Source organism: Hydra vulgaris, chromosome 12 (genome assembly GCF_038396675.1).
Source record: "Hydra vulgaris chromosome 12, alternate assembly HydraT2T_AEP".
NCBI lineage: Eukaryota > Metazoa > Cnidaria > Hydrozoa > Anthoathecata > Hydridae > Hydra > Hydra vulgaris.
The window spans coordinates 65122713-65146073 of NC_088931.1; the positions used below are offsets into that span (position 1 = coordinate 65122713).

At 26.2% G+C, this 23361-nt stretch overlaps 1 protein-coding gene across 8 annotated transcripts in view; it reads right to left on the reverse strand.

The window, feature by feature from the left end:
- LOC100213005 (receptor-type tyrosine-protein phosphatase F) overlaps positions 1-17178 on the reverse strand; it is a 56489-nt gene extending 39311 nt beyond the window's left edge. For 2 of the 8 annotated variants that reach the window (XM_065814128.1, XM_065814124.1), the window contains exons 1-7: positions 16923-17178; positions 16362-16420; positions 15056-15116; positions 12756-12800; positions 7603-7928; positions 1704-1857; positions 77-382 (exon numbers count right to left, since the gene is read on the reverse strand). In XM_065814128.1, the coding sequence (XP_065670200.1) occupies positions 77-382; positions 1704-1857; positions 7603-7928; positions 12756-12800; positions 15056-15077 (853 nt within the window). In that variant the 5' untranslated portion in view covers positions 15078-15116; positions 16362-16420; positions 16923-17178. Of the gene's footprint in view, positions 1-76; positions 383-1703; positions 1858-7602; positions 7929-12755; positions 12801-15055; positions 15117-16361; positions 16421-16781 lie in introns of all 8 variants that reach the window. The other 6 variants (XM_065814129.1, XM_065814125.1, XM_065814130.1 and 3 more) reach the window with 4 other exon arrangements.
- Between the last annotated feature and the right edge of the window lie 6183 nt (positions 17179-23361).

The following is a 23361-nucleotide window of genomic DNA, read 5'->3' on the forward strand; positions in this document are numbered from 1 at the left end:
ACTGTGGTGGCCTTTGTTGTCTTGAGAAGGTGAATTGAAATTAAAAAAAAAAAATTAAATTTTGACTCAAACCTACTAGAAGGCAAAGTGGATGTTGTAATTGAGTAAACTCGTGGTACACCACAACCAATTTTATTGTAAACACTTAAACGAATTTGATAATCTGTACAGCTGAAGAGACCAGACAAACTTTGTGTATACTTTTTTTTATCAGCTCCTTTATTATTTTGTGGATTAACAGGATATTTTATTAAAGAAGCAGAATCCCCAATTGGATGGTATGCAATGTAAAAAAACTCTATATCAAGCAAATTTTGAGTCCAAGATATCTCAGCACCATTTGTGGTGACACGTTCTACTTTGTAATCTTCAACTTGGTTATCTAAACAAATAACAAAAAATGAGAACCAATTAACAACGTATAAATATAAGCAAAAATAAATATATAAAGATCAAGAAATTTATCAAAAATCACAAAGTTTAAATTAAAACTTGAAAAATGTTCAATTTAAATGAATAAAAAACTATTTTATTAACCAAAATAAAAATAACTTGAAAATAAAAAACTTCTTTGTTTATTTCAAGTGCTTATAAATACTGCTTTTGTTGCTGTCGTTGTTATCAAAGTTTTATAACTCAGCAAAATGTTCAATGCACTATTATCATTTTTTAATAATAAAAAAAAAGAAATATCTACTATGGCACCATTTTTTTGAATAGTATAGACAGAAAACTAAAAATAATAGATATTGATTGTAATCTTGTAATTTCATTTTTGCTGCTTTTATGTTCTTTTTAAACAATAAACTTGATTAAACAAGTAGAAATAAAAATATCTTTTAATTAAAGAAAAAACGAAATGATATAAAAAAAGTACATTTCATATTTCGTGCTGTTACTTTTTCTAACACATAACCTATGTATTTCAACTACTTTTTTAGAATACCTGCAATGGAAATATTGATGCTAATATAATATTAACAAGTAAACAGTAGTACAATTTGTAGCAAAACAAGAATCGCCTTTTTGTGAAGATACAGAGTTAAAGATTGCGCAACAATGAAAACTATTAAAACTTATTGAAACTTAAAATTTGATGACTTTCTATCAAAACAAAACATAACACTCTTTAACAGTTTGAAATGAATACATACAATTATCAGTTAAATAACACAAACATTAAAAAATTTAAAAAGTAAGGTAAAATGTAATAAATGAAAACTATATAGTAGAGCATCTGATTAATAAAGAGATGCAAATGATAAAATTGAAATTGGTTTTTTGAAACTCTAGATATTAGCCTAATGATAACACCAGAAATATGGCTGGTTAATACATTGGTTATGAGTTTAGACCATACATTGTTCTACAAGCTTGAATGTTGGAAGTAAATTTGTTTTTAAACTATGTTTGATGTCCAGTTTAAATCCAGTTAGATCATTATAAGTTAACCATCTAAAACTGGTCAAAAATTTGGTTGAAGAAGTGAACATAACTTGTTAGCCAAATGAAAAAATACTTTTTCTTTATGACTTTGGTCTTTAAATACAAATTGTTGGTATGAAGACCATCACAGTTTAGTCAGAACAATTTATGTCAAACAACTAATTTTTACTTTCAAATAAATAAACTTACTATAACATTTAAACATAGCCTTAGTAAACTTAAAAATAAAATTGACAAATATTTTTGTAATAATAAACCTTTTTCTTCTGTAAAACCACAGCCAAAAACATCCACTTTTAAAGCTATGCCATTTGCAAAATCTAGTGGCACAAACTGAATATACTTTGCTAGAACTGAGCATGGCAATTTTTGAACAACAACTCCAGATGTATCTACATTTCCTTCAAAGATCTAAATCAATTTAAGGAGATTTATAAGAATTCTAAAATTTGATAGGTATTTAAAAGTTACTAAAAAAAAAAAAAAAACATCTTCAAAAATTTTTTAGCAATAAGCAGCTGTAAAAATAAATGTGATAATGAAAAATCTTCACGCGATAATGAAAAATCTTCACGCGATAATGAAAAATCTTCACGCGATAATGAAAAATCTTCACGCGATAATGAAAAATCTTCACGCAATAATGAAAAATCTTCACGCGATAATGAAAAATCTTCACGCGATAATGAAGAATCTTCACGCAATAATGAAAAATCTTCACGCGATAATGAAAAATATTAAAACAATAATGGAAATTATTATGATGAATTTAGAAATTTATATGATGATAAATTAGGTGTTTGCAAATTGAGATATACAGCGCATATCTTTATTTAAAACTAAAGACACGTTCAAAAACATTTAAATTATTTATAGCAATTATAAAACAAAACAAAATATTTTATTAACATATTTTAAAAAACTTAAATTATTATTATTACCAATTTATGTTTAACTTAAAACATTAAAACTTTTAAATCAACAATTTTTCAAAATTTCCCCCTAACAAAAATGAGATTTTAATACTTCATACAATGGGCAAATAGTGGGCACAACTTTAATATAATTTTTATTGGTTGATTATCAAATTACTGCGGATGTATATATATTTTTGGATCTTTATTAAATTATTATTGTTTTGAGTACAAGTACTGCAAACTGAACACTCTACACAAAAAGCTAGGGGTAATTCCGCATCAAATCACCCAAAATTTAGAAAATTTTGAACCATGGGTTTTCAAATTTTTTAAAAACCTCTTTGGCTGTTGCATCTTAAAAAGAAAAGTTAACATATAAAATTTTAGCTAAAAATGTTGAGAGGTTGACAAGATACTGCAATTTTAATACTGACCTGGTTTCCTAAAATGACCCGGTTTTCATAACACTCTGAAAAAACATTTTTCTTAAAATAATAGGAAATAAAAATGGCAAAAACATGAAAATAAACATATATAATGTTTTTTTGATGCTGAATTCAATAAATGTACTTAAAATGCTAAAATATAAAAGGAACATGCTTAAAAATTAATAAAACAACTAGTTTCTATAAAACAACTTTGGGGCCCAATATCTCAAAACACCCCCATCAAAAAAACTTTTTTTTTGCTGTTAATATTTTCAGCTGTTTATAATCTTATTAGGCACAAAAAATCTAACTGGAAAAATGACTGAAACATACGGAACTTTAATTTCAAAGATGTATCAAATTTTCAATAAGCTATTTTAAAAAACTTTCAAATAGAATTCTGTAAAATATTATATTTAGTTAAAAGACTCCTTAAAAAAACAAAACAATTTTGTTATATTTAAGGAAGTCTTAATTATATGATAACTTAGTTATTTGAACTTAACAACTGAAAAAAACATCCTGTTTTGTTTTATATAAAAACTGAATTAGTGTGATAAGGATATGCATTTGTTTTTAAAATTTTGACAACTTTCGTAAAAGTTTATTATTACAAGTTATTAAAATTGTGCAGATAAGCTATATACAACTATACAAACAATTATACTATATACAAAATACATAAAGCTATATGCAATTATATATACAATTCAATTACTTTTAGAAAATCTTAGAGTAGTTACGATAAATGAGTCATAAGACATGATGAGAAGTAGCTTAAATATTGCTCCTGGGAAGAAACTTTGCAAACCCTGTAAGCAAAAGATTGCCAAAAAAGCAGATCTTAAAGAAGAGAAGCAAAGCCAGGGTGAACAAGATGAAGATTTTCTAATATCATCATTCAAATCAAAAAGACAGGAGATCAATGAAGAACTTGAAAATTTTAACATATCTCTTCTAAAATCTCATTCAAAGTCATCAAAACATATACTCTCAGAAGGAAAGCGAAAAGTTGCGCGCATCAACAAAATGGTAAGTAACCTTACTAGAAAAACTGAAAGTCAATTTAATGTTCCCTCAAAACTGTGTTATGAACCAAATGACATTAAAAAGAAGGCTGAAAACTTTGATGAAATTATGAGCTTGATAAAAGAAAAAATTCTATGTTCTGACAAAAGAACTATTGTTCAACTTCTAACATTGGCACCCCCAAGTTGGTCAATATTAGAAGTACAAAATAACTTTGCAGTTACAGAATACCAAGCAAAAAAGGCTAGACAACTTTTTAATAAAAAAGGATTGTTGGCTATCTCACCTTTGTATAAAGGGAAAGTCTTACAAAAAGAAATAGAAGACTCTGTTAAACTTTTTTATGATTCAAGTGATTTATGTAGAACTATGCCTGGAAAAAAAGATTATGTTAGCATTCAAAAGAACGTCCATAAACAAAAAAAACTGCTTTTGTGTAATTTAAAGGAACTATATTTATTATACAAAGAAAACAATCCAGAAATACAAATAAGTTACTCAAAATTTGCTTCACTTAGACCAAAGTGGTGCATGTTGCCAGGTGCAAGTGGTACACATTCTGTTTGTGTTTGTTCTTATCACCAAAATGCCATATTGCTAGTAGATGCTTTAAATATTGGACTAAAGTATAAGGACTTACTTTCAAAAACTGTTTGCTCAGTAGAAAACAAAGAATGCATGTTTGCACAGTGTGATGATTGTCCTGGTAAAGAACCCCTCACCAAATATTTGTATGAGATTTTTGGAGAATACGAAGATGATTTTGAGATACACTACAAGCAATGGCAAACTACTGACCGTGCAACACTATTAAGTTTAACAGCTGATGTTCCAACTATATGTTGAACTATTAGCATCTTGTTTTGAAAAGCTACAAGCTCATTCTTTTAATGCTCACTCTCAATCACAGTACCTTAACCAACTGAAACAATATATGGATCAATCAAACATTATCATTATTGGCGACTTTGCTGAAAATTATGCTTTTGTTGTCCAAGATGAAATACAGAGCTATCATTGGAACACCCAACAATGTTCTTTACATCCATTAGTCATATACTATAAAGATGATAAAGGTGAACTAAAACATATTTCTTACTGTTTTATATCAGATGACATTATACATGATGTAACTGATGTAACTTTATATTACAAAATATTCCAACTAATCATACCAATATTAAAAATAAAATTTTCCAATCTGTCCAAATTACATTTATTCACTGATGGTTGCGCAGGACAGTACAAAAATTGTAAAAGCTTTTACAATCTATGTCAACTAGAGAGCGAATTTTGCCTTAAAATTGAATGGAACTTTTTTGCCACATCCCACGGAAAGTCACCATGCGATGGGATTGGTGGTACTGTAAAAAGATTAACAGCACAAGAAAGTTTAAAACGACCGTACAGAAACCAAATTCTCACATCAGAAGCTATGTATGAATTTTGTATTGATAAAATCAAAGTTGTTAACTTCATTTACATAAAGAGATTGGACTTACAGAGCAACTTGAAGAGCAAAAAGAAAGGTACACTGGTGTAACAACTCTACCTGGTACTCGTAGCTTTCATCAATTTATACATCTTGGAGATAACAAGGTTGGGGCAAAGAGGTGTAGTACAGACACTAATTATACAATAATCCACAATCTTAAAAAGAAACAAGACATATCTTAACTTGATACTGTCACTTTAGGTTGTTATGTCGCTGTAGTCTGTGATAATAAGTGGTGGATCGGCATTGTAACTAAAACCAACTTAGAAGAAGTTGATGCTAAAGTTAAGTTTCTTCATCCAAATGGTCCATCAATCTGTTTTAACTGGCCTGAAAGAGACGACTACTGTTTTATTCCAAACACCAACATATTGAAAAAACTATCTGTTCCACAAGCTTGCTTTAGTTCTGGTAGAAACTATGTGTTTGAAAATGCTGAAATAGAGGAAGTACAAGTAAAATGGGAGCAATATTGTAAACTATTACAAACACAGTCAAAATAACTTTCATCTTTGATACCTTTTCAAATCTTGTATATTTAAGTAACTTTTTAAATTACGATTAACTTTATTTTATTTACAAATATTTTTTGGGAATTTCTTGAAAAAGTAGTACATCTTTGAAATTAAAGTTCCGTATGTTTTAGTTGTTTTTCCAATTAGATTTTTTGTGCCTAGTAAGATTATAAACAGCTGAAAATATTACCAGCAAAAAAAAAAAATTTTTTGATGGGGGTGTTTTGAAATATTGGGCCCAAAATTTGGTTTATAGAAACTAGTTGTTTTATTAATTTTTATGCATGTTCTTTTTATATTTGAGCATTTTAAGTACATTTATTGAATTCAGCATCAAAAAAAAATTATATATGTTCATTTTCATGTTTTTGCCATTTTTATTACTTATTATTTTAAAGAAAATGCTTTTTCAGAGTGTTATGAAAACCGGGTCATTTTGGGAAACCAGGTCAGTATTAAAATTGCAATATCTTGTCAACCGCTAAACTTTTTTAGCTGAAATTTTGCATGCAACATTTTTTTATAATTAGGAATAATGTGTCAAAATATAACACAAAAGGAAGACACATGGCTCAATGGACTGGGTGATTTGATGTGTAATTGCCCCTAAATAACTTTTTTAATATTGAGGTTGTAGTAAAAAAATATATATAAAAGTAGAAGAAAAAAAAATTTTTTTTAGACTTAATTAAATTAAATTATTTGACTCAACATTTTTTAAATACTTTTTATTTATTACTTAATAATAAATTTGTCTGCAACTTTTGCTTTTAGTGTCTGCGTCTTTGTGATTTAATGATGTGAAAATAAAATATATAAAAAGCAATAGGTGCTCCAGTACACATATTGAAATTAGGGTTAGGATGTGGGCAAAATAAACTGGAAAACAAACCACACACACTCACAAAAAAGCAAAACAAACCACACACACACACGTCAGTGGCAGATTAAGTACACAAGGGGCCTTACGTACTTAATCTGCCACTTAACTCTGCAGGCCCCTTATAAAACTAATTGGTTTAACCCCGCATGCTAAAACAATTGTTGTTATTTTTTCACAAAGTTAAGAATATCAAGTTTGGTTATCTTAAATTTTTACGTTTAACATTTTTACATTTTATGTTTTAATACATTTTCTTATCTTTCACTTTTTTCTGAAGCTTTTTTTCGCTTTGCAGTGCGACTTTCATTTAGTCCAACCAGAACCAGACATTATTTATCCACCAAAAATAAGCAATAAAAAGAAACACTAACTAAACCTAAATACTGACAAATTTAATAATTTTATCTGTTACACAAAAATACATCAAACAAACAAAATGTATGTCAAACAAAACTCATTTTATGCATGTTAGGATTGTTTTACTTCAAATGACTTTTGTAATTACTTAAATAAAATACTTACACACTTCCTTTGCATGAATATTTCATAGAGAAAATGCTAACACCAGTTTATTTTTAAACAAAATCAAAAATTAATTTTTGATTGGAATGGTTTTTATGAAAATTAATAACTTTGTAAGGTGATAACTAGGTATAATTAGACAATATGGTTCATATTTTAGAAGATTGTTGAGAATTATTTTTATTAAGAAAATAATGTTCTGAAATTTTTTTTCTTCTTAAAAATTAAAATTTTGGGCCCTTGTTATATTGTGGAGCCTAAGATCATGGCCTTATTTGCCTCAATGATAATCCACTACTGACTGCTACACACAATACAATCAAATGCTCTCACTTTCTATTATTATGTAACTTATTTAGCTAATTACCTTCAGAACCTTTGTATGTAAGTAATCATCAAATATTTCTCCATCAGTACTAAACTTGAGAAAAAACGTTTTTACAAAGAAAATTCCCGAAGTGAAACCCTGCGTCGCAATACCAGTAATTGTGAACATTTTTTGAAAATTAATTTGGAGAAATTCATCATACAAATCTGTAATTGGTTGAAAATTTTTAGGTATCCACGCACGTGGAGCGTTCCCTAAACGACCATGTGATGCTTTGTAAAAAAAATCATTTTCTGAAGAAGCTGTAAATGCTGAGCTTGGAAGCGTTCCGTTTTCTGATGCTCCAAGTGATGTAAAACATAATTCTAAACAGATTAAAAAAATGTAATAATAATGTATAATATTTTCAACAGTAAGGTTGTTATATATAAACAAAAAAATATATAATAACATTATGTATTATAAAAAATCTGTTGATCATTGATTTTTCAAACAGCATTTATAAATACTACTAGCATATATAAAAATATATTACACATACACTAAAAATACAGTAAAATTAGGTTAATCTTGTTAGATTATGATAGGGTGTTTGCACTTGCAAAGCTTTGATAAGAAAAGATTTTTTTCATTTTCATAAAAATTGCAAGAATGTACTAATTCAGTTTTAAATATTAATTCTTTGCTTAAACTAATTTTTTATTACATTGCAGTCAAATCAATTTACATAGTCCCACAAGCACAAAACAAAATCCACCAAATGCTATGTTTTTAGCTCTTGAGACAGAGAGTTGTTACTAGCTAAAATGTTTTAGATTTAAATAAAGTAAAACATCCTTCAAGGTTTTGTACTGATTTTGTTGCTTTTTATTATATTCATCAATGACCTTCCCAAAGCAAGTCACACATTGTTAATCTCTATGGAGATAACTGAAAACTAATAGGAATCACCAAAAGTTGGAGTAATCGAATAAAACTGTCAAAAAATATCTAACTTTTTGATTATCGTTGGTAATGAAAAAGTTATCAACAACAAATAAATTTCCTATTCTTGACAACATAATCCTTCATCCACCTTCTAAAAACGTTTAATGTCTGAACAACACCTGTTGTTATCAGATCACAAAAATCTGAATTGAAAAGACTAATCAAAATTTGCTTCCATGAGTCAAAACTTTGTACTTGACTTTTTGAGGCATTCAGGCCACAAAACTGTTTTAATTTGTTTATTTGCATTAAAAACTCACTTTAAAACCTATATCACAAATCTGATATCAAGCTGCTTGAGCTGGTTCCTGAACTAAAAAACTTGATGTACTGACATAGACTTCAAAAAATTGGTTTAACAACATTAAAAGATACACACAATTACTTTTGCAAATTTATGTTAGCACTGTCCTTATATATTTTGCACACTTTAAATTATAAAATGCAAACTTAAATCCAAACAGATTTTTAAGGAAAAAAAACAACAAAGAATAATAAAACAACAGTTTTGAAAATTGATTAGGATTATTATTTTTTTTTTTTCATATTTATTGAAATTAAATCATATTTATCACATTGAAAAAGAAAAAAAACTATGACGCCAAAAATTCTGTTAGGCAAATACATTAAGTAATTTTTATTCATCACAAGGCCTGTATATATATATATAATGGTATATATCAGGCAAAAGTTTGTGCGGTTTTGCAGATCCATATATAAATACACATAAAAACAGTTTTAATAAAGTTTATTCTGAAAAATAGTCTCCTTCAGCTAGAATAACTTTCTCCCATTGTAAAACAAGCTGGTATATTCCATTTTTATAAAAGTTTTGAGTTTGGTAGCTAAAAAATTGAATTAACTCATTTTCGAGATCTTCTCTATTTCAAAACTGTCGATTCCTCATATGATTATCCAGGGCCAAAAACAAGTGATAGTCGCTTGGCGCAAGGTATTGTGAATACGGAGGGTGAGGTAGAATCTCCCATTGTAAATGTGCTAGAGTTTCCCGCGTGATTTTTGCGATGTGTGGTCTGGCGTTGTCCTGGTGGAATACAACACCTTTTCTGTTTGCCAAAGCTGCTTGTTTTTGGTGAAGAGCAACCAAAACTCTGTCCGATTGGGCTGAGTATATCTCAGCAATAATGGTTTGTTCACTTGGTAGCAACTCATAGTGAACGATACCTGCTGTAGTCAACCATACACACAGTAAAACCTTTTGTTGGTGAATGCTTGGTTTAGGAGTCATCGGTACTGGATCATTACTGGCTAGCCAATGATATGTTTGTTTTTTGTTGCAGTACATAATCCATTTTTCATCGCACGTCAACAAAATGGCACTAAATTGTGACGGAAAACCAATGAAGAATAAATGGTTAAGGGCTGTAGCTTGTTTGTTTCACTCAACTCATAAGGTACCCATTTGCTCAACTTCCAACATTTTCCAAGTTGGTGCAAATGTAAACGAATAGTTTCATCACTCACATTAAATCTTAAGGCAAGGTCCTGACATGTTTGACTGGAGTCCTGCTCAATTGCCAGCTTGATAGCCATACTCCACTTAAGACTTTTAAATTTAAAACACACTAATAAAACTTATGAAACACACTGATTGATTCTCCTTAAAACAAGCTTTAATTTATATGCAAAATCATCCCCCCACCACAACCAGTTTTCTTAATACATTTCTTAGAAATAGGCAATTAGGATAAACCACATGAACTTTTTTGGTTGCCTGATATTTAAAATTTAAGTTTATTTTTTTTAATTTTATTTTTATTTCATGCTAAATTTTTCTATACAATTAACTTAAATTCAAAGAGATTGTTAGCTTAACATAAGAACAGCCACAAATAGTAATAAAACTAACCCAAAATAGCATCTATAATTGACCAACATTTTGCATACATTATATACATATATATCTCCTAGTGAAGATACTAGAAAGTAATATAAGTGCAGCCATAGCGCAGTGGTTAAAGTTTGGTTCAGAACAAAAAGGTCTGAGCCAAACTTTAATATAATTGTTTTTTTTTTTTTTTTTTCATTTATTCTTTTTATTCAAAAACTCTTTATTTACATTTTTACTGCTGTTTATCTTAAGTTAGGAAAGTTACAAAAATCTTTCCATAATAATAAACAATATACTTTAAAATGTTATTGACGTTTTTATATTAAGGAAATTAAAAGTACTGCCAGTAAACTAAACTTGCTGATAAAGTACACCGAAAAAAACAACCAAAAAATTGAAAATGAAACTTGCAATGAAATATATTATTTATGGTATATAAAGAAAACCTTCCTTGCAATATGGTGTTTTTATTGACAGTTGTCAATTAAAATTTAATACTATTAAGCATATTTTTTTTTAAATTTATAATATAAAAATTAAAATAAATATAAAAGAAGACAATATATGTTAACCATACAGAAGGATTTTTTTTATTGATGTAATTATAAATAATTAACATGGTTGTATAGAACTGAAAAATACTTAAAAAATTTTAAGACAAAACCCATCTTACTTAAGTACAGAAAATCTAATGTGGCACCAAAATAAATAAGAAAACATCAAAAATCAAAACAAAAGATACCCGAAGGAAAAAAAGCTTGATATTTATAATTTCTACACAAAAATTTTAGGCATCATTTTTTCAAGAAAACATATATAAATATTTGATTTGAATAGAGAAAAGGCTATACTTTTTTTTTAATAAACCGACCTTTAAGTTTTTAAATGCTGAAATTATGTATAAAATTAAGAAATTATGTATAAATGTTAAAAAAGAAATTATGTATAAATGTAAGAAATTATGTATAAATGTTAAAAAGGTTCCCCATTCCATTAGATTCCTTGTCCCAAGATAATCTATATAAAAATTTTCAAAAAAACATTTTATACTATTAAGCGTATTTTTAAAAATATGCTCAATAGTATAAAATTTTAATTGACAACTGTCAATAAAAACACTATTTGATGTATTTTTGTACTAAGGAATCTTTGCCTTCAAAAACTTCTTTTGAAAAACTGTTGTTGCTTTTTTTTTTATCAATAATGGAATGTATGCAATTAAAACAGATAAAAGTATCAACCACTCATTCAAAGTTTGATTTTGAAATTATCTTTTATTTTTGTTTTGTTTGATTGCAAACAATTGTCTTTTGTTTGTTTGATTGCAAACAATTGTCTTTTGTTTGTTTGATTGCAAACAATTGTCTTTTGTTTGTTTGATTGCAAACAATTGTCTTTTGTTTGTTTGATTGCAAACAATTGTCTTTTGTTTGTTTGATTGCAAACAATTGTCTTTTGTTTGTTTGATTGCAAACAATTGTCTTTTGCTCTTGTTTTCTTTCTACTATATCACACAAAGAGACGCAAACATGAAAAAGCTCAAGAGAATTGCTCATAATGAAACAAGTTAAAAAATTAAAACTTTAACATTTATAAAGCATAACGTAGAATTTTTATTTACTAAATGACCTTGGTTTGTTACGAATGAATTTAAAAAAACATGAAAAATAAATTGAAAAAAAAAGACCAACTTTTTTTCAATTTATTTTTCATGTATTGGCAATGTGTTGGCATTGCCAAATACCTAGACAAAATTATAAATTGATGATTTATTCTAAAGCCTAATTCAAACATCTAGAAAAAAAGACACACAGAAAAAAAAAGATATTTTATTAAATCCACACCAAATAAATACTTTATTTGCAAAGTATTAAAAATACTTGAAACAAAAAGATAAAACTATTATTAATAAATTAGGAATTAAAAAAGTACAAAAATAATGAATCTTTTTTACTATGTTGTTAGACATTAAAAGTATTTTATTTTTATTATGAATTTATTTATTGCTTATTTATATATTGTCTATATATTGAAATTTGTTGTTTGTTTAAATTTTGTTTGAAAAAAGAAGAAAAATAATTTAAGTGTTAATTTATGTTAATTTAGTTATTTATATTAATTTAGTCATTATTTTTAGTTTATTTTTTACTTATTGCCATATTATTCTGATGTTTAATTGAATTGAATTCAAACTCACCTGTACTTAAGCTCACCTGTACTCAAGCCCTCAAAAAGATACATACATAGAAGCAATATATATTAATTTTGTTAAAATAAGTTTCTACAAAATTTTTTTAATTTTTTAAAATTTGAGGTAGAAATTAAAAAATGTTTACTGAAAAATATGACTAACCTTCAGCTAACACAAGTAATGATGTTTCAAAGATAAAAACCAATACTAAAAAAAAAATTAATAAGTAAATTTTATTTTATTGAAGTTATATTTGAATATGTATAACTAATTTTTGATTTTATTTCCATATAACTATTTTTTGAGCTCACTTAATTTTATAGTTTTTTAAAAGAAGCTTATTTTGATGCCTGTATTCATAAATTAATTCTGATTTTTTGTTTAATAAATATTCTTGGTTTGCATGTGTAATTATTTTAAATTTTTCTGTAAGCATAACATGCATTTTTAAAAAATATTATTATATGCAGGTGCTCTTATAAAGATGGTATAATTCAATATATAAATTTTATGTTGATAAATTATATATATATATATATATATATATATATATATATATATATATATATATATATATATATATATATATATATATATATATATATATATACATACATACATATACAGTTATGGCCAAAATGATCTGACCACTCAATAAATATAGAAAACATTTTTCTACTGTCTAGTGTACACATTTATTACTAGAAAATATTTGATTCAAAAAACATAGACATTTTGTGCTGAAAAATTTTAAACTTTAAATTTGTCTCAAAACATGACATTTTAAAACTCCAATACTTAAGTTTTTTTTTTTTAATTTGAAGCAATCACAAATGTTTTTTGAAAAACTCGTGGTGATCACAAATTTTTCTTTGAGAAAGTCCCAGCTTTAATGCACCACAATACAATTGAAGATTAAAGAACTTGACAAGGCATCTTTGAACTATTTGGGCACTAACATTTGCACTAAAAGGCAGCTCAGTAAGTATTTGTAATTTTCAAATCTGTATGTCCTTCACAGCATGATATATTTTGGGGATTTCACAAATTTTGTGAAGGGTGGCTAAAAATATTTTTTTCATGCAATTAAGATTTTATCGTTCTAGCTTTTATTTTTTTTATTTTAATCTAAAATAATAATAAAACTATATTTTTAAAGTGACAGTATTAAAATTTGTTTTCCGCATTTTATATTATTAATTAAAACATAAGAAAACTGTACAAGAGTTTAAACGTATTTAATAAAATATTTCCTTAATAAAAACTAAAGTTTTATTGTTAAACTAAATTTTTTTTATATTTTACAAATTTTATTTAAGGATTTAGAGATAAAGCCACAAAAATAATACTTTGACAGATCTTGTTAAGAAGCGCTACGCAGCTCACTTTTTTTGTAAATATTGAAAGCGTTAAGTGAAAACGTTTTTGTTGGAATACTTAAATTATTTTTTAATATCATTTATGTGACATTAATTCAGAAAATATAAAGTCATAAAAAAAAGCATTTAACCGCAACTGAGAATTTAAAAAAAAAAATTATCTTATAAAAAAATTTTTTAATTATGAAAGACTTTAAAGGAATCCTAAACCTCCGAGACATATTGTGTTTATATTAAAGAGAATGATAAAAAAAAATGTTCGGGCTTTTTTTGATTAAAACAAAAGAATAAATGACCAAGAAAAACTTTTTTGTTTTAGTTAAAGCTCACCTTTTGATCATTTCAATTAGTTCCACTATTGAGTTACATATTAACAAACTATAGTGATTTAAACTCTGCATATGCATGAACACAAGATTGTTTAGTTTACACAAGGCTGTTTAGTTTTAATATTGACATATGTTTAGTTATGCACTATGGGCATAAAAATAAGAGATATCCTATTTATATGGTTGTAAACTCAATACATCAGATTTAGAAAGGGACCTATGAGTAATTTTTTCATATAGCTTGAAGTAGAAAATTTAAGTATTACCAAGTGCAAGCAAATCAAAGTTCATGTTGTGCATAATAAGGAAATCTTTTATTAGATTTGATGAAGAACTGGTAAAATCTCTATCTTTCATTTATTTGACCACTTATTGAGTTAGCTGTACCAGAATGGTATAGATATTGCCATTTTAGAAAGAGTACAACACTGCGCTCTAAATTAATACCTTCAATCAGTAAATTATGCTATAAAGATTAACTTGCTTGTCTTAGAATGCCCTTGTTAAAAGAAGACATATATATATATATATATATATATATATATATATATATATATATATATATATATATATATATATATATATATATATATATATATATATATATGTATATATATACATATATATATATACATATATATATATATATATATATATATATGCATATATATATATATATATATATATATATATAGTACATCAAAGTCAACAATTGGTGAAGTTTTAAAAAACTATTAAAAACAAATAAACTTACAGAATACATAACTTGAACTCATTTTAGGTATACATTGTAAGGTTCTTTAATTTTAATGCAACTAAAAAAAAGTTTTAAATAAACTTATTTTATTAGTTATAAACACATTCACAAATACATATATAATCATATTCACTATAAAAAAGGGGTAATATGTTCACAAGCTATGCAGTCATATCAATTATGTGCATATATACATAGTGTAACACAATACCATTGCGTTTCAAAAAAAAGTAATAATAAGTGTTACAATATGATTTTTAAATATTTTTTACATAAATTTTCACTTGTTACTTAAAAAGAAAAGTAGTGATATATTTAATAATAATTACTTTAAATATTTTTTCAATTTTATTTATTTACTCATGTCATGAATCATCTGATCAAAAATGAAAAAAATATTTAAAGACGCTAAATAAATCTACTACTATAATATTATATAATGCTTTTTGTATAATAATGTATATATATATATATATATATATATATATATATATATATATATATATATATATTTATATATACATATATATATATATATATATATATATTATATAATGCTTTTTGTATAATAATGTACAAAAAATTCTCTTGTTCGTTTAACAGTGATCATCATTATAAAAACAAATGTTTTATATAATAGATCTGATATATATATATATATATATATATATATATATATATATATATATATATATATATATATATATATATATATATATATATATATATATTATATAATGTTTTTTGTATAATAATGTACAAAAAAATCTCTTGTTCGTTTAACAGTGATCATCATTATAAAAACAAATGTTTTATATAATAGATCTGATATATATATATATATATATATATATATATATATATATATATATATATATATATATATATATATATATATATATATATATATATATATATTATATAATGTTTTTTGTATAATAATGTACAAAAAAATCTCTTGTTCGTTTAACAGTGATCATCATTATAAAAACAAATGTTTCATATAATAGATCTGATATATATATATATATATATATATATATATATATATATATATATATATATATATATATATATATATATATATATATAATATATATATATATATATATATATATATATATATAATATATATATATATATATATATATATATATATATATATATATATATATATATATATATATATATTATATATATATATATATATATACAATTTGTTGTTGCAATATAATTTTGTAAGTATTTAATTTATATCACTTCATACACTTGTATTAATTTATATTAATTTATGAAGAATTACCTATAAATTTTTTTCCCACAATAAAATATCTTTTATTTATTTCGATGTGTCTTCAGTAACTATAATTAAAAAATAATATACTATATGTTGTAACTCTATATGCATCATAAATCACTATTTTTTCACACACGAAAAATAGTAATCTTATTTGATGTAATGGCATGCTAAATAATAATTTACAACAAACTTAACATTTAATTATGTGGTTAACACAGTGAACTCTTTTAATAACAATATAGAATGAAAGAATCCTTTTATAAATATTGATTTAAGAAAATAAAGATTTTTTTTTTTTTGTAATAAGCTCAAACGCAGTTGAAAACAAACATACGTTTGAAAAATTTTAAATCTTGCAATTTTTTTACTGTTATATAACAATAATATTTTATATATTTATAGTTGATGGCTCTTAGCTCTTACCAAGTCAGATCTGCGAAAAAACCTTATTTTGTCTTTAATCATCGGACAACTTGCACTTTTATTAATTTCAATATCTTAAGACATTGCAATTTTAAAACTTTACATAGTTTGTTAAAGAAAAAAATATTATAAAAATTCAACTTATAAAGAAAAACTGCCTAAACTTGGCTTGGCCGAGATTATTTCCAGCGTGAGACAAAAGTCTGGTTTTTAATAAATAAAACATTTAGTTAATTGTTTCTAATGGCGTTGTTTGAGTGCTTGTCTGGTGCATTTTGGAGGCTTTATTAAAATTCGAGAGTGTTGCGAGCATAAAGTAGAATAAGAGGCAAGAAAAACGGTCTCATCTGCTGTGTAACTTATTGTTCATGTAAACATATAAAGTTTTTGTATCGTTAAAAAATGTTAATTCAATTAAATCTTGAATTTGTCGGAAGTTAAGCAAACGAGCGTTAAAATCGACTTGTTTGACACGATACTTTTATGAGTAATTATCTATTTATTGATCGTTAACTTTTGTTTAAGATCTTTAAGAACATTACAACTTTGAATGGACTGTATCGGACTGATTACATTTAAAAGAATATAGGGATTTTTAGAGAGATAAAAAAATACGGAGTTTCTTTTTTTAATTATTATTGTGGAAAAAAATAAGACCTCAACATATTTGATTTCTCTTTCAGATTTCGGATAACAGACAATATTACTATTGATGGCGTAATGAAACAAATTATTTTTGTAGTGATTTTAGAATATATTTAAAGTGTGGTTCAATGTCTTATTAGTGTTTTTTGAATTTATTTAATCAAATTTAAAAAAATTTTAATCATGCATGTTTTTAATATTAAATATAGTATTCTGAATCGAAAAAGAGTTAAGATAAAGTATTGATAGCTCATCTTAATATCATATTGTCATAGATAGGTCATCCTATATTATATGTTTTTGCATCTACAATTTAGTTTTCTACATTTTGGTTTAAATGGCCATAGAAAGTTGCATAAAAATAACTTATGATGTCTGCAGGTCTACAAAATAGTTTCACAAAAGCTTATGATGCAACCAAGTAGACACCCGACGTTAAATTGATGTTATTTTCCTACCTAATTATCATTTAATGTCAAAACAATTTTGATTTGAGGTCGGATATCCATAGGGAAAATTATTATTTATATTAACGATGACACAATTTAAAATAAATACAATAGGCAAAAACTATTTTGAATATATATATATATATATATATATATATATATATATATATATATATATATATATATATATATATATATATATATATATATATATATATCAGGGCCGTACCGTGAAATTTTTTAGGGGGGAGTCGTTTTTTAAAAAAAAAAGCACTTTTAAAACACCAAACAAATATCTTACTAAATATACTTAATAAAACTTTCGTAAAACATAGCTATATTTATGTAAACAATGTTTACATAAACGAATTTATTGTTCTCCGAATATTTTTTCTATTTTTATACTGCATAGGCGTATAAACAAGCTCCTTGTTACAAAATAGGTATCGATACATAGATTAATAATTCTTTGATAAATGGTTTAAATTTTTATTCAAAAACTAAACTTTTTTTATACAATTTTCTAGGATGTAAAGTAAAAAATAATTTTGAGACTTGTTTATAATCAACAATTTCATTGTAGCAGATATTAATGATGGCTAATGAACCAAGTCTATCTGAAGTCATACTGGCTCTTAACCATATTCCTAATCTTTGTATTGCTGAAAAACTGCGTTCACATTCTACGGATGTTATCCGATCTTTCGAAGCTCAAAGAAATTAGGATATTGATTTTCCATATGGATTACTTTTAAAAACATCATTGAATGCAGAGGAATCCTCATCTCCCAAATATTATTTATAAATCAAATCATTTTTTTCTACAAAACGATTAAATATCTTTACAACTGAGATTTTAATGGCTTTAGCTAGAGTATTTGGCTTATCTTCAGGTTTAATAACAGACCATTTCCTTTTCCAAAGTATGAATTCTTGATCTACAGCTTCTGAGTTTGGAAAATCACTTTTATACACTTCAACTATCTCCTGGAAAGCAGTTATCTCTTCACTGCAAATTATCGACGGAACCAAGCATCAAACCTTAGCAGCAATGCAGTTTGTCTTTTGGAATCGTATTTTGATTTCTGAAATGATGGTTTTGAGAAAAGGTATAATCAAGGCCCGTTTGTGATATTCATGGTGACTCTCTGCAGCTACGTTATTTTTCTGTAGGCCTGTCTCATAGTGATTCTGGGATTGGTTGGTTCTACAAATAATTTACTTGCCATACGAGTAGCTTGTTGGTAAATTGCGTAAGTTTCTTTTTCAACATTTTTCCGTAGATGGTTCAAATCGTCGATTTCTTGAATGTTACTGTATGCATACACAATATCAGTTGTGCACCCTTGTAACCTTTCTGTTATGTAAGACTATGGGTGAAGTAAGCGGTACAAAGTTATAATACCAATTATGAATTCGAACTTAGTGAGTGCATTAAGGAGTGAGTTGGCCTCTCTTTTTCCTTGTGCGTCCCAATCCATACTAAACTCTATATTGAACTGTTCTATATTAGAGTGTATTCCTAAAATAATCTCTAATTCCTCTGCCATAAATGGTATAGCTAAATAAAAGTGTTCATAACGGCATCTCTTTCTGACCATCTTGTTTTGCACATCCCTATCATTTTCTTTCAGTTGATTTAGATAATCTTTTTTCTTTCAGTTGATTTACAACGGATCTCTGCAACATGCTCCAGGAAGCGCTCTCTATTCGGAGAGGTATTGAAATAAATGGATATATTTCTGTATACCTCTAAAATGTTATCAATGAATGATATTTTTGATGCTGCAGCAATTAATAAATTCAAATTATGTGAGCTACAATGTGTTACAATTGCTTTTGGTGATACTTTTAAAATATAGCCGGCAGCACCTTTTTTTACTGATTGCATGTTTGGTACGCCATCGTAACTCTGGCCTCTACAAGAACTAAGATCAATTCAACTTTCGCTATAAAATTTCATCAAGCTTTCCCCAATATGTTTGCCTGTTATCCTGTCAAGATTCAAAAAGTCAAGAAATACTTCTCTAATTTCTTTTTCTCCGTTTACGTATCTCATTCATACTGATAGAATTTGTTGGTTTGCAGTTGTTACCTCGTCTGCTGAAATTGAATGGTAATTTGCAGCTTTGATTTCATTAATTAGCCGCTCTTGTATACATTTCTTTCCAATTATATCAATTAATTCATTATGACTCTTGGAGCCAAGTTAGCTGACATCTTTGCGTAATGGTGTTTGTATATGTACATTAAGTTCAGCGTTATGGCAAGCTATTTCTTGCACAATTGCAAGAAGGTTTCTAGGATTACCTTTTCCATACACTTTTAATAAGTTCCACGAAATGCAACTCCTTGTTTCCCCATCAAATGCACTATTCTACCTAATTTTTCAACAATGTACGGGTACATTTGTTGTCGGTTTTTTAAAGTGCTATCGCTTTGTAATGGAATGGTTTGTCTTGGATCTTCAACACGACAACAAATGCCATTAGCTTGTTCGATAGCTTCTTTATGGTATCTATTGCTTATATGTAGTTTTTGTTTCTCTAAAACATTGTGACATTCCATATTTACACGGTTAACAAAAGCTCCTAAAGATTTTTTTTATCTTGCTTTAGAAATAAAGTGCAGTATATACAGTAGACTGCGTCTTCACTTTTGCTGTAGACAAATCCATTTTGTAAATATTCTTCTTTACAAGCGCGTTTGCAACCATGTTTTAATGTTTTGGGAAATTGAAAATGTATCTTCTGTTTTAAGTTATTCGTAAACATTTTGTATATTTCATGTGGTGATAATTCTTGATTTCCGCGAAAGAGTTCGTCAATATCATATTGTTTTTCTTTTTCTTTAAAATCGTATTCTTTTAAATTTGTTTGCTCTACTTCGCTTGACAAGCTTTTGTTAACATTATTATCATCTTTAATGACTTCCTCCTTTTCTTCTACTTTGGTTAATGTTTTATCAGTTACATTTTGAGAACTGTCGATAATGAAAAACACTTGAAAAGTAAGTAATTAATAATAAATTTTCAGATCTTAAACTATACCAAAATTAAAAAAACTCGCGTAAACATTACAATAAAAAACAAGTAATAACAAAAGTACTATCATAAAAAAGTTTAACCTATAGATAATATCTATATCTATCCTACCTAATACCTATATCTATATCTAGTTAATATCTATATCTAGTTAATATCAAACTAATAAAACTAATTATTATTATATACTAATTATTAGTGAATTAGTATTGGTAGAGAATTATAATTACAGTATAAACTCTGGAGAGACTATTTTTCATTTTTCATTTACAAAAGATTCCACAATGCAATGACTTGTAATGGCGCCTTACGTTTGGGAAACAATAAAGTAAAAATTTTTTAATGAGAATGATTCATAGAAATCAAATAATTATCATAAAAATCTTGATTAAATATTTTGACATCAAAAAGAGTCTAGAAATAATTTTTGGCGCCAAATTAAAAAAGACACTTTGCATAAAAAGGGGGGTCGATCGCACTTAACGACCCCCTTCCCCCCCCCCCCCCTCTCACGGTACGGGCCTGCATATATACATATATATATATATATATATATATATATATATATATATATATATATATATATATATATATATATATATATATATATATATATTTAAACAATTTTAAAATGTATTCAACAAAATGTTCTTAAAAAAGCAGAGCGATTATAAAGTAGTAGAAAATTACTTAACAAAAAATTTTTTCATTTAACGCTGTGAAAAAAAAATTTGTTAAGTGATTTTCTACTACTACTATTTTCTGCTACTTCTACTTTATATATATATATATATATATATATATATATATATATATATTTATATATATATACATGCAGTTTTCTAATTGTTAAGAATTAAAAGATCAAATTTAACCTGAATGGTAGTCAAAACAAAATAGTTTTTTTTCATCCTATTAATATCAATAAGTTGTTGTTTTAAATAAAATATAATATTCAATACACTTTGTATTGAATGTGGTAGCAATAAAAGCTAATCTTTTTAGTTGAAGAATACTGCTGATACTAAATATTTTGGATTAATGCATTGACTTTAGCTCATCACGTTTGTTCTTCGCATGACAATTATTTTGGAAGTTGTTTATAAATTCTATTTTCATATTATTTTTTTTTTGAGACTCTATTGAAACGTTGCTATAGTGAGTTTTAAAAAGTTTTGATTAATGATCTGTTATGATTTTTCTTTCTATATTTACCTACCACATATTTGTTTATAACAGGTTATTTGACAAAAAAAAAAAAAAAAAATGGAAACGGACAAAAACTGAAAAAAAATAGTGTATGCAAAATGAAATGTTAACCAAGTTGACTTTTTTGTGATTGAACACTTGACTGGGGAGAATCCAGCATTTTTTAGTATTTGAGATTTCAAACGTTTAAAAATTATGACCACATAAAATTTGTAACTCCCTCGAATTTAGGAGGGAGGAGGAGGGGGGGTTAACTTTTTTCGGTCATAATTTTTAAACGTTAAGCGGTTATTTTATTAAAAAGATAAATTATTATTTAGTAGAAAAAAATATTTTCCCGACTTGCTGCTCGTTTTGGATAGTGGGGTAAAAAATTTAGGGCTTTTTGGTTACAAGGCTCCTATCATTGGATTTTTTTCCCAAGCATTCTTATTTGATATGAGTATAAACAAATTAGTGTTCTGAGTTTGCTCTCATTTTCATTAATATCATTGTCATAGGCGCCATTAAAGTCTCTCCATCATGTTTTTTCTCATAAAGCGTATCACATACTCCAAAATGTAGACCACGATTAAGATAAAATTGACCGATGCACAGTGGTTAAGAATTGTCATTTTGGAGGCAAAAGTTATTTCTTTGTCAATTTTGAAGTTAACAGTTTTCAGTGAATATTCATTATACCCAGGCCTATTATAGTTATTATTGTAATGTCTCTTAGGGACACACAAATGACACAAATCCAAGGACAAATTACAGAGCAAATAATACATATGCAACTAATGTTTCATATTGATTTTAAATGTTCTATTAGTTATGCATAGTTACCAGCATGTATGGTACATTTTTATTCAATTGGATAATGATCATATATGTGTAGAACACCAAGAAGATATAGCATAACAAAACATATGACACAATTATTTTTATATAATTATTATAACAGACCGATTATTTTAAGCAATTTAATAGTATCTAGAATTCTTAGCACATTTAAGAACATTAGTGTAAAGAATTAAAATAACACACCAAGGACCATGATTTAACATGAGACATTTTTTGCATGTACATCTATATTTTTAGATCTATATCATAAAGTTTATTACTTTAACACAAGTTTAACTTCATGGTTGAGTAACTAAAAAAATCATCCAGGAAACCAAATAAAAGACACATATATATACATAAATACTTAGACATATTTTTTTTTTGGCGCTTATACGTGCTTGGGCAGCAA